At 34.8% G+C, this 13,912-nt stretch overlaps 1 protein-coding gene across 1 annotated transcript; it reads right to left on the bottom strand.

Annotated features, from left to right (window-relative positions):
• Positions 1 to 5,247: 5,247 nt before the first annotated feature.
• LOC576630 (serine/threonine-protein kinase 16) lies at positions 5,248 to 13,483 on the bottom strand. The gene is made up of 8 exons (XM_030974718.1): positions 13,221 to 13,483; positions 11,942 to 12,165; positions 11,760 to 11,788; positions 10,733 to 10,875; positions 10,390 to 10,510; positions 9,640 to 9,735; positions 8,152 to 8,276; positions 5,248 to 5,460 (listed from the first exon to the last, which is right to left on the bottom strand). Exons 1-8 carry the CDS (start codon positions 13,295 to 13,297, stop codon positions 5,334 to 5,336), a joined length of 942 nt encoding a protein of 313 aa, XP_030830578.1. The 5' UTR covers positions 13,298 to 13,483; the 3' UTR covers positions 5,248 to 5,333.
• Between the last annotated feature and the right edge of the window lie 429 nt (positions 13,484 to 13,912).

Raw genomic sequence — 13,912 nt, 5'->3', positions numbered from 1 at the left:
GTAATTTTACTAATGCCCAAACAAAATGATGTGTATTATTGTTTTATAAGATTATGTTTTATTTGTTTTATAAAATGATGTTTTCTAACATGATTTTGACAATGACCGGTCATTTCCATTGGATAATGACCAGTCATTACCCAAATTACGTGCGATTACACGTCATCATCTTATAATAGTAGAATAAGATGCATAAAGATGATATATTTGAGGATAGTAGACGGTTTGGCTTGTTGAGGTAATAAATGTGCGCTTGAAGGAGATAGAGGTGAGGAAAAGGGGATTCTGAAAGATTCTTCAGAAGAGAAAATTGGGAATGTAATGTTTAAGCACAAGATAGAGCAGTTGCAGGAAAGGAGAAAATCGAAAAGTGGACATACAGGAAAGTAGAGAATTTATGGAAAAAACAAGAAATGATAAGTGAGGTCTGGCTCATAGAAATAAGGACAGATGTACATGAAGTAGAGAAGACAGATGAATTTTTACAGTGCTTTTCAAAACGCATATCAGGTACACCAAGGTTTATATCATCACTGTGATCACTAGATGCAATAGAATGAAGTTCTCTCTCTCTCTCTTTCTGTCGATATCTGTGTCAATATCTCTCTCTCTCTCTCTGTCAACTTTTCTGTCAATCTCTCTTTCTCTATCTGGAATTTTCTCTACCAAGCAGAGAAAGAGAGAGATATATTGGTAGAGATATTGACGGAATCTGTTGATCTCTCTACATCAATTTCTCCGCCAATTTCTATGTCAATTTCTCTCTCTCTTTCTCTGCTCGACCATGGTAGAGAAAATTCCATCCAGTTGGCATTTCGAAGGCACTCACAAATTATTACGTACCTATTCTAGATCACACTGAATGATATTCATTAGTAAAAATCATGATATCTGCCAAAGGTTTTGGTGGAATATGTATTTGTATGTGCAAACATATAAATGGAAATTAAGGTTGCATTCCTCATACGTAGGTATATCGTCTTAAAATATGAAAATATGAATGGCAATTTGCAGGGGGAAAGATTTCTAGCATTATGTAACATCTTGCCGTTTCAAAAAGTCCATCTACATGTAATGAATGATGGAGATTTCAGAATCAATTCAAGCCAGATTCTTTTGAAAAGCAATTCCATTTTTTGGCCAAATTCTATATTGGCATTAAAACTTGTGGGCTACATCACCCCTCCCAGAAGCTAAAAGGGAAGATGAGAGAAATAGGGATAGAAAAATAGAAATGAAATATAAAAAATAGGCAGGAAAAAAACAAACTTTCATTTAACAATTGTAGGCAGAAACAAAAGAAACTAACGAATATACCGGTAGTCTTTTATGCATATAGTATTTATTATAATATACAGAGAGAAGAATACAGGTACATGTGCAAATACAACGTATTTCAATTTTTGAATTTAATATGCAACATTACGTACATTTTCATTTCAGGGTGATTGAAAGGACATGTATGATTAACTAGAATGGCTTGAGTAAAGTCAAGAGATATCAATTTTGTCCTGTTTTTCTAACCCACTTCTTATGTAATTTAATAATAATAATAATAGTAATAATAGCTAGTTCTTATATAGCGCTTTACAGGACCGAAGGCCCTCTCAAAGCGCTTATATATATTATTACCCCGGTCATCGGATTCAGGCTTACCCGCACACAATGTATGCACATTCTCCACTCCCCGGGGAGCATTCCAGCCAGGCGTCATGTTTACAAGCGCACACTTGCTAATCTAAGCACATTAGCTTTCGCATCCTACCGGGTACCCATTTAATACCTGGGTGGAGAGTGGCAAATGTAGATCAATGCCTTGCCAAAAGACATTAGTGCCGCGGTGGGACTTGGACCGCGGACAAAGAACTTGGCATTTTAAAATTACGCTGGAATATGAAAATTGTGTATTTCCTTAATACTATAACATTCTATATATATATATATATAAAACTGCCGTTTACAATTTAATCTTGGTATAACATGCCTTTTTAGTACACCAGTCCAAGTTTTCTCAAAGCTTAGTACTGAAAGGGTTAATAAAGGGATAAATAAATGCAGTTTGTCAATCAGACATTGGATAAGCCTCATGTTTGGTCTGGAATCCTAGCTAGCATTCTGGACCCGTTTCATAAAACTTGTAATCAATAACTAGTTACAATACCTGTTATAAGCTACTGAAATCCTTGCTTCTGATTGGTTATCAGCAGATTTGTCACTGATTTTTGTCATTTGTCATTGAAAAAAGGCTTTGAGAAATGGGTCCCTGGTCTGGGATCATACATGCATACAGAAGAACATTAATTCCTGCCAGGCACACGTTTACCTTACTTGAGTTGAGTGTGGCACATGTAAAAACCCAATTTGTAAGCCTTCTTATTGCTTTCATTCCCATATGAAACCATTTCCCATAAAGAATTGCACTGTGTTAAGGTAATCTCATATTTGATACACACGTATATGATCAGAAATAGATTTTAAAATATGACTACATTCTGATGTCACATTACTTAATAGTTTAGACTGGATAGTTTAAAATTTTTGATCAATTGTTTGTCTTTTCATGATTTATATGATATGCCTACTTATTATATTTAAAAAAAATATAAAGCTGAGTCCTGAATTAAATATAAACATACAGATTCTGACAACCTGACCATTAAAGGTAATATAAAATTTTGGGAAATTTTGAAAATTGGATGGATAGTGATTCTTTACAATTTTGATATATTTGGATGCCCCTTTGGACGTATTATAAGCACTAGAAAATTTAGCCCCTAAAACACTTCGGCTTTTTAGAAGAAGCAGTACAATGGTAGCTGCGACCATAACAATCTCAGAATATGTAGTTGTGATATATAATTTCCAAACGAGAATAGCTAATTGGTCGATTTTAGTCAAGAAACATTGTTTTGTAGCTTACCGGTAATTAATATCTTGACCTTGAGAGGGAGCTATACAACATAAAGAGTTAATTATTTACAATTTCATAACTTTAGACTCGATTTCAACCACGACAAGGATCACTGAAATTGTAGGATCGCATATGCTTCCATATGTTCATTTGAACCAAATTCATGACCCCATACCAAAACTTTGTATTACCTTTAAGACAGGTAGTCTTTGTCTTATGCATTCTCAATGCGTTCATTTTTTGTTTAGGGGATCCCTCTAAGAAAATGTGATGTATCTCCTGACACAAATTACAAACTCTTTAAATAATTGTGAATTTCTTATCAATCACAATGAATACCAAAAAATCTTTTATTTCTATGGCAGTATTAAGCACATAATAGGTCTAACATATTGCTTTGCAAGGACACACATATACACAAACATATATATCAAATAAGGTTTGCTCAGTTGCACGACAGAAGGAAACTGAACTAGCCGTTCTTTACTTTCCATTCCTCCAGCATAACTTGTATTGAAAACAGAATTAAAAGATTAAAACCAAACTGAAGGTAGGATGAACTCTTTAAGCCTCTGCTAAAGTACTGAAGTATAAAAGAACTCATACTTATTTTGTTTGCCATAGCTCGACTGCTTTAATCAGATGACACAACATATCCATATTACCTCTTTCTAAAGCCTTGACATGATATATTCATTTCACTTTTATTAAAGCAAAAATTTTCAGTTGATGGCACAGCTGTTATTGGATTTCCACAGGTTCCGCTATTTTATGCTGCCATGTTCGTTGAGGTTTTTAGTACTGAAATCTACATATCCCTTTGTTTCGTTCCTCAAGAGTTTCTTTGTTCTGCATTTTGAGTTGCTTCCTATGCACTTCTCTTTATCTTCAGCACTAAGAGTTGTAATGATCGTACATCACATACGGGGCGTTGCAAGAAAGTTGCGATCGTTTGCAAGCTGTTGCAAATTTGCAACTGATATTTGCAATCGATTGCAACTCAACTTTCTTGTAATGCCCCACTAGTCTCCTAAATTTCCTAGGATTTTGTTCGTATTAAAGTTTTAACAATTAAATTAAGCTAACTAAATCTATCTTTTATTCTCTAATGGGGCATTGCAAGAAAGTTGAGTTGCGATCACTTGCAAATTTGTAATTAATCGCAAGACTTATGCTTGATTTTGGAGATTGCAATTTATTGCAACTTTCTTGCAACGCCTCAATAGTCTAAATCATGTTCTACTCTTTTCGGCACCTTTAAGTACGTACTTCACAGACCATCAATCTTGGCCTAACAGTGGGACCTTCATATGGACAACTCCTAGAATTGTGTCTCGGTGGCCTAAAACGTGGTTGGTCTTTTTCACTGTCAATCATTAGTTATTCAAAAGTCTCACCACAAAACCAATCCCAGGCAGGTTTCAGAGCAAAAGATTCTTTGTCATTAACACAGAGCTGCCAACCTCCAGAACCGAAAATCAGTAATCACAAGGCTCAAAATCAGTAATTTTGGGTATAAATCAGTAATTTCCTATGCGGCGCTATGACTCTAATAAAAACGGCACGCCAACATTGCACAGACACATGATTATCTGACATTTTTGGTGATTTTACTCACACAAAGTTGTTAAATAATGAGTTTCATATCATCACAACACAGTCTTCCAGGAAAAAGTGGGGGGGAAAAAAAAATATATATAAAAAAAAAAAAAAAAAAAAAAAAAAAAAAAAAAAAAAAAATCATTTTTTTTTTTTTTTTTTTTTTTTTTTTTTTTAAATCCGTAATTTTAAACAACATTCCGTAATGGTCGTCAATTTCCGTACCAATTACGGGAAATCCGTACTAGTTGGCAGCTCTGTTAACAGTACTGGTAATGTAATACAAGACTAGAGTACTTTGATTAGACCATACATATCATAAACACTGTTGGATATAAGCAGCCAGCTGATCAGACCATTGAGACTATTACAATAGTCTAAATCCTGCTCTCCATGTGGACTTGTTACTTTGTAGCTTTGGTGGTCTTAATAAAGTAGAGGACAGTCGATTGGACCAGATTAGAGAACTTAGGAATATTGGTAGTACAATGAGTCTATATTCTATTCTCCATGGCCAGTTGTCCTTCGATAGCTTTGGTGGTCTTGCTACATTAGCTTCCACTAGTCAGACCAGATAACTTGGACTATACCCACGAGCATACATACTGTCCTCTATGTTGGCTACCGGTAGTCGCTTTGTAGCTTTGTTTGTCCTGCTACAACCGCAGCCAGTTGATTGGACTAGAACATAAAAGCTTAGACAAGTTCAATGAGCCTACATGTTGACTTGTCGCTTCGTAGCTTTGTTTAATAGTCCTGTTACAATAGCGGCCTGTTGATTGGACTAGAACGGAAACAAACTTAGACTAGTCCCCTGTTGAGTCTATATTCTATTTTCCATGTTGAGTTGTCCCTCAGTGGTTTTGTTTAGGACCCAGTCTATGTTTGGTCTCTCTACAGCTTCTACAACTAGCATACCCGAAACAGTGTCCTGAAGACCTTGGGAATACCTGGTGTGTGTTAAAAGTGTGTTTGTCATGTGAGTGTGATTAGTCATGTGCGTGTGATTAGTCATGTGAGTGTGATTAGTCATGTGAGTGTGATTAGTCATGAGAGTGTGATTAGTCATGAGAGTGTGATTAGTCATGTGAGCGTGATTAGTCATGTGAGTGTGATTAGTCATGTGAGTGTGATTAGTCATGTGCGTGGGATTAGTCGTGTGAGTGTGAATAGTCATGTGAGTGTGATTAGTCATGTGTGTGAGATTAGTCAGGTGAATGTGATTAGTCATGTGAGTGTGATTAGTCATGTGAGTAGTCATGTGCGTGAGATTAGTCAGGTGAATGTGATTAGTCATGTGAGTATGATTAGTCATATGTGCATATGGGTATATATACAGTGGAGAAGTGATTGTTAGGATTATATGGCAGTTATCAAGACAGATGAATATATGTGAATCACGAAATGAGAAAGATTAAAACAGAATTAGAAGAAAATTAAGAAATATTAAAATTAGTAAAAAAGATGAAGATGTGATATAAAATTTCATAGAATTCAAGAGGGTGAGGGTAACCATGTGAGTGATGTCAAGCGAGGATGATGATGATGTGATGCACATGTAATGAACATTTTGTGTGGAAAGAAATAAGGGAGAGAGAAAGAGAAAGTGGCATCAATATATACAGTATTTTTTCCATCACCATCAACAATAAATAAATAAGATGAATATTGTTAGTGAAAATTATAAGAGAAGAGAGAAAGTGACATCAATATATACACATGTATGTTTTCCATCACCATCATTTGTAAATAACCATGACACCCATGTTATTTCTTTATTAGATTTTCAACCTAGTATAAACTATTTGCTTCTCCTCCAACCCATCAACCAAATCAAATTTAGAATGTAGTCTACATAACTGGTTTAAAATGACACTATTAGGAGTCTCTGTCATTGCACTTTATATCAATTGATTTGGTTAAAATATGTGATTTCAAAAGTTAGAATAAAAGAAAGCAAGACAAATAAGGTCTCAAGTAGGCCTATCTTGCTTACATTTTAAAGTTTGAGTACAATTATTTTGCCACCTTCTACATAAACATTGCAACTTTCATTTAAAAAAAGATTACAAGATTTAGTTTTAAAAAAAGAAGTTTATTTGAATCTGACAGCAAGTAGGCCTATCTAGCTAACATTTTAAAGCTTGAATACAATCATTTTGTTTCACCTTCTACATGAACATTACAACTTTCATTAAAAAAAGATAAAAACATGTGATTTAAAAAACAAAGCGTTTATTTGAATCTTATAGCAAGTAGGCCTATATTGCAAACATTTTAAAATTTGAATAAAATATTTTTTTAACCTTCTCAAGAGTAGTCATAAAACACAATTTTTGTCTTTGTGCAAAGGACATAAGATATTATATACATGTACTGAGATAATTCTGATATGAATATTCAATCTGTGATGACCCTATTATATTGTTATTATTATTTTTAATATTTGTAAGAATTAGCCATCAATTAATGAGTTAGTTTTTCAAGTATTTCATTTATTGAGGGTCTCTCGTTAGCATCAACCTGCAACATTTCAGTGATTAATTGATTTAACAGCCCAGATGAGTCCCTGATATACATAATACATGCAATGAATTTACAAAAGGGCAGAAAGAAAGAGAAAGAGTTGAAGGAAATTGAAAACAAAATGAAATGCCTTAAAAATTAATCTTGTTGATATTATCAACATAACAATCAAGTTTGCTAGAGTTAAATTAAAATTAAACCCAGCTTAGTAGGACCTTATGAACCCATATCAAATGGCTCAGAATACTGTAGTAGGCATATGTTATTTGGTAAGATATATAGATGCCTCTTTTATATATTATCTCTACAGCCACAGATTTGAGAATAGTGCCAAATAGTGGTCTAGTGGTAATATATATAACCTCTCTCACATATTTCCATCTGAAAAATTATGTAGGCCTTTTGGACCACTTTTCAAAACTTATGCTGAAATGTGTTAATAGACTGGTTTACTAGCATATTTAAATTGTATGCATACTTTTTTAACAATTGTTGTTCTTGACAACCTGAAGGCTTGCCTGACACAGCAACGAATAATGAATGCAGACTGAATTCCAACTATTGTAGTTCATTCATTAATAACAGGTTAATGGAATAACTTGCCCCTAGGTCCCCAGGAAAGAAACATCTCTAAATTTGAATATATTAGTAAACGGGTCTATTGCCAAATATCTAATAGCAAATTTGTTATCATTTAACGTTCACTCTCACGGAATAAGAGAATGATGCAAAAAATTCACAAATACATGATGATACTTTAATAGGTACCATGTACACCGTCAAGGGACAAGTAACGTGATAATCAATTCTACGACTGTTAACCAGGGATCTGACATGTGCTTCTGCAACCATCGCTACGGGATTTATTTCGTTAAAGGTATAAGTTGAAATTGGGTTTTTATGTGAGGTTTAGGGTTAGGTAAAGTGTTGGGTCAAGGGCGTAAGGTAGGAATTTTTTTCTTGAAGGAAATCATGGTTAGGCTATTGTTGCAGGAGCAAGTGTCATACAACTATTTCAACCACATTGTTTTCGGTTTTCAGTTTATATGAAGTTAAGACTTTTAATATCCTCGAAATAAAGATGTTTGAGAATTCCTTCTCATTTTAATTCTTACCTTGAGTTTTCAGGGAATTTGAAATTCCTACCGAGTACTGCTAAATGGATGCTATCTCCTCTCGCATAGATAGGTTCAAACGGTGAGTGAAGATATGCCATGTTGAAGAGTACACAACCTAGAGACTGAGTAAACAAATTGAGCATTTCATCGTAAGTACCGGTACCCAAAAAATCTCACATCTCACATTTCAAGAGATGTTCATACCGTAACTATACCAGAGAACAATGTATACTTCAGTCACTCAGTAAACAAATTAAGTGTTTAATCGTTAGTACCCAAAAAATCTCACATCTCACATTTCAAGAGATGTTCATACCGTAACTATACAAGAGAACAATGTATAGTTCAGTCACACAGCCACACCATATTCTGCAGGCACAGACCCTAATTTAAAACACTTTATCAACAAATCGTTGTGCCTTGAGAGAAGTCTAGCCAAGCTACCTACTGTCAGGAGCAGCTACAGTACATGGCCTAAGGTAGTCTTATAGTGCAGACTCACTTTTACGACTGACCAGGGTTTGTGCTTGCAGACTAGCCACACCAACTCTTGGCCATGCGGGGTAATGTGACCATCCCTTTGGTTTATTATTGGTCTCGTTGATGTGACTTAGTTAAAGGTAATACAAAGTTTTGGTATGGGATCTTGAATTTGGTTCAAATGAACATATTAGAGGCAAATGCAATTTTACAATATTTAATGATCGTTGTCATGGTTGAGATCGAGTCTAAAGTGATGAAATTGTAAATGATAAACTCTTTAGTCTGTATAGCTCCCTCTCATGACTGATATTAATTAAGCTTTAAAACAATGTTTCTTGTCTACAATCGACCTATTTACTACTGGTATTCCCATTTGGAAGTTATATATCAGAACTGCATATTCTGAGATTTTCATGGTCACAGCTACCATAGAATGGCCTTGGGCGATATTTGAAATTGACTGGGAGCACCGGTAAATTGTTTATTATTCAATTTCTCGAAAGCAGAAGTGTTTTTAGGGGCTAAATTTTCTATTGATTATAATACATCCACAGAGGCATCCAAATATATCAAAATTTTAAGAATTACTGTCCATCCAATTTTCCCAAATCTTGCATTACCTTTAATATAAAGAATAAATATTTCCTCTTTGTAAATGACTTTCAACTCCACAAATTCGGAAAAGTATACCAAACACAGCACATATAAAATCCTGCAGTTATTGGTTCTGGAGTATTTTTATGAAAAAGCTATTGGGTTCCAACTGTAATTCAGTAACAAAAACAATCTAAAAATATTAAATTTTGGGATAAAATAAGTGCCAAGGCTAATTAAGAGGACAAATGGATTGACCAGATCGATTTTCTTGCAGATCATAATAACTACCAGCTACTTCATAACGGTTAATATATGGCTCACTACTCTTTGATTGCATTATTCCAGTTTACATGTGGAAGTTTACAAGTTTTTATCAGAGTGCCTCAAGAGTGGAAAGATACTTACCCAGATATCTACTTTCTCTTCCACGATGCAATGACTGTCTACATGGAAAAGCTCTGGAGCTCGGAATAACATACTACACTTCTCAGCAGCTAGATCCTATAAATAAACATCAATCAAAGCAACACTTCATGTTTTGTCTTCAATTTTTTAAAACAAGCAGGTTCTTATCTTTCATCAAAACAAGGCTCTATAACATGATGAAACAGGACTCCAAGTTAAACATCAAATTCTCCATCATAGATTGTGTAAATCCACATCAAATTATGTTCCAGTTTCAGATCCTACATTTGATTTTGAGATATTCAATCAACCTACAAATGAAAAAGAAGAAAAAAATTGCTAGAGCTTAATACATCTCATTAACTAAAACAAAAACAAAAAATTCAACCATATGTTACAAACAATAAATGACCACAGAAAACATTAATAATCATAATAATCTGGATTTAAAGTGCTCAATACGAATTATCGTCTCTAAGCGCTTAACAGATATCAAAACCCCCGTCATCAGATTCATCCATGCACAATGTGCACCATCTCCACTCCCTGGGGAGTATTCCTACCAGATAATCACCATGAGGGCATATGGCAATCAATAACACAGAGGCTTTCACCATCCTACCAGGTCCCCATTACTCTCCTGGGTATGGAGTGGCAAATGTAGATTAATGCCTTGACAAAGGACATTAGCATGTTATGTCAACCAACATAGAAGACAAAGAGAACAGGTGACTAGGCCTGTATGTTTACCTGTAGAGCACATGCCTCGGAGCGACCTTTGACCTCTATCCTTGCTTCCCCCATAGATCCAAAGTCCATTATAACTGGTGTATCATCCTCAGCTAACATTACATTACCTGGCTTCATGTCTCTGTGTATTAAAACAATTAATACATATAAAAAAATTAAACTGACCTGTGAGCTAGTGGCTTGGGTGTAAAACGATGCAAAATTCAATTGACGTATTTGTAACATTTAATGGTACTATTTTACTTTTAAAGCAGAAATTTGGGGATCAATGTTTGGTTCATGACATATATTTGTACAAAATTTGTACTGCAACATAGGTGACACAATACATAGGTGAACTGACCTGTGAGCTAGTGGCTTGGGTTTGGCTGTGTGTAATGCTTTGATCCCTTCACATACGCCTTTGAATATCCTCCAGATCCTCTCTTCAGCCATACACCTTCCATCAGCTTTCATCTTATCCAGTTCATCTTGCAATGTTCCTCTCTAGGAGAATCAATTCATGAATCATGTATCAATAACACCATCTGTGACCTGTAACACAAAGCCTAGCAATAGATTGTACTTCATGGTCGAATGCAAAAACAATAAATTGTTAATTTATCATTGTGTCAAGGGGCCCTGGTATTTAAAACAAAACTATTCTGAATTATTTTTTCAAAAATCAGAATTTGTTTCAGCCGATATGGGCACACAGGTAAATAAAAATCATGATGTTTGTTTTCAAGTTGAAAGAAGTTAAATCATTTATTTTTATTTTTGAAATAGATGCCTTTAATCCTACATTTACTTGTGCAGCTTTGACAGCATGCATGTTTATGTATTACTAATCTCACGCTTTATAGCTATCAAACATTGGTTTATGGGAGTCACAGGATTTTTATCTTTTCTTACATCTTACAATACCAGTAGAAAACTACTACGGCAATATGATTATAAAGTCAGGAAATAAGCAATAAATTTGATAAAAACCCCGGAGTCATACAATCATAAGGGCTGCCATTTGCTTTAATATATTGCCCAATAGGTTGTAGGAAAGAATAATGCGCAGTCACATTGTGTCATGTGACCAATAAGATTGCCTACATTCTAAACCAATTTCATAATCACAAATAAATTGGAGACATTTATCATGAGACCTAATAATGGCATGTGAAAAAGATGAAAACCCTCTGACAATTGCTTTGATATAATCTTTTCCCTAAGTTTGTAAGTTTACCCCTGTTTTTACAAGACTTATTAGCAATAATATAATATTGAAAATATATATACTTCTTGGATACAAAGGTTGTTGTTTATAACATTTCTTACCACTTTTACTAGACAAACACTGGACAATGTTTCATGCTGTGAACTATAGTTTTATATACCTTAAATAATGGCAGCCCCAAAAGAATATCTGTTTACCCCTGTTTCTACAAGATTTATAGGCATATAGCAATAATATAATATTTAAAAAACATACTTCTTGGATAGAGAGGTTGTTGTTTATACCCTTTCATATCACTTTTACTAGACAAACACTGCTAACATTTTATGCTGTCCTGCATACTATACCTTAATAATGGCAGCACCAAAAGAATCTCTGTAACTCCTTCCTTTCCTTTAACCGAGCCCCATTCCTCTAGTCCGATGAGGTTTTTATGTTTGAATTGACAATGGTATTCAGCCTCCTTCTTCGCTTGTCTGTCATCTTCAGCTCCATGGCATTGAATACGCTTCAGAGCAAACTTCTCACCCACTTCATCTTCTACTTGATCCACTACGCTGAAGCCACTGTAATATAAAAAACATGTCAGACTCGGTTATAATCACACCCATTTTTTTTTATAAAGCTCTTTACCACTAATTGATCAAAGCATGGCATGTACAGTATATCCGGAGGTTGTGTGTCAGGACAGGTTGTGCATCCGGGCAGTTGATTAAAAAAATTGAAGCAGTAATTTGAAGAAGTGTACAAGCAATATTTTATGAATCTTTTCAGACTTATCTTAGACAATACTTTAAGGATAAATATTTATGATGATTAATGCTATTTGTTGCATACATTTTTTAAATCCAAAGGCAAAGTGGTGTTTATTTTTGTTAAGTGTCCAGAGTCCCCTTCAGCTCCAGCCTCCTCCCCATATTATTATTAATATTACCTCTTTTTGGCACTGGATTATTCTGCATATTGCAGTGCATGTTCTACACTCCCTGGGGATCAGTATTCAAGCTAGTCGCCATTTAACAGGCACGCACATGCTAATAACCACAATTACATTGGCATCCTTCCCATCTGTCGCTGTTGAACTTCTTATTTATTATTAGAAACTTTCCATTGGCATTGCAAGTTATAGCAGAGTATCATATGGGAAGAATGTCATCATAAGGAACACTTTAGAGTATACTTCAGAAATGAAGAGCTCTGTGAATGTCTCGATTCGGAGTGGTTTCTTGATCTAAATTCTTAATCTTATTTCTAAACACCATGAATCATCATGGTCCTGGATCTCATTTGATTTCACATGTTCAACTCATCATAGCTCAAACACATATAGGCTAGAAGTCTAGATGTAGATCATCTAGTCTTCTAACATTAGATCTATACCAAAGGCAATTAGGACAAAGGTATTTAACCATACCACACATAGTTAAACAAAAGAGTTATACTGTCTATGTATAGCTATTTATTAATCTGGACGTATATAACAATTGGTCCTGTCCAGTACCACCTTAGATGTAGATTAGTATTATATTTAGATCTAGATCTAGACCCCTAGATCTATATCTAATAACTTGTTGATCGACAAAAACAAAAAAACAACAACAAAAATCCACCAGCAACTTACCCTTCTCCTAGCCGTTTCATGACGTAAAATCGCCTCCCTCCAACCGTTACCCGGTCCTTGGTGCACGTACAACCCATTTTATATGATTCACTGACAATTTGCAGGCATGAGAAACGAAGAAATCAGAAAAGAAGTCTGCTAGCCTTTCTCAGGTTATGTCAGTCCCACCCGCTAAATTCGGCGTGTGTTGTTAACAAATCAGCTGTGTTTAGCTTTCTGAGCTGCGTGACACGTACCGTCCGCACGGACCCCAAAGTTGCTGTACGTACCATAGAGATCAGTGGTACGTACGCGTAGTGGTAGGCGTGTACTGTGTATGCGCGCAGAAACTGTATCGTCAATTCTCGTTCTCACACAAATTAAAGAAGTAAAAAAGATAGAATCCATGCTCTTGCCTAGGAAATATCCGGAAAATATTATCAGAGCAAGTATCATATAAAAGGCACGTAATAAAGAACAATTTATTTAAACGGGGAAAAAAGAAAAAAATCGAGAAAAAGAAGTATATTTTTAGATCGCGACCTAGCTATATATAGACCTATATATATAATTTTTTTTTAATACAATCCCAATTATGGGAATTTTTAAATACTATCTTACTATGGACCTACTACAAGTAGTAATAGGTCCATGGTCTAACAGACCCCTTTTTATTGAAGATTTTTTTTTCTAAACAAAATATTGAGATTTAA

This window comes from Strongylocentrotus purpuratus, unplaced genomic scaffold, assembly GCF_000002235.5.
Source record: "Strongylocentrotus purpuratus isolate Spur 01 unplaced genomic scaffold, Spur_5.0 spur5_contig_866, whole genome shotgun sequence".
Taxonomy (NCBI): domain Eukaryota; kingdom Metazoa; phylum Echinodermata; class Echinoidea; order Camarodonta; family Strongylocentrotidae; genus Strongylocentrotus; species Strongylocentrotus purpuratus.
This window is presented reverse-complemented; position numbering and strand designations above follow the sequence as displayed.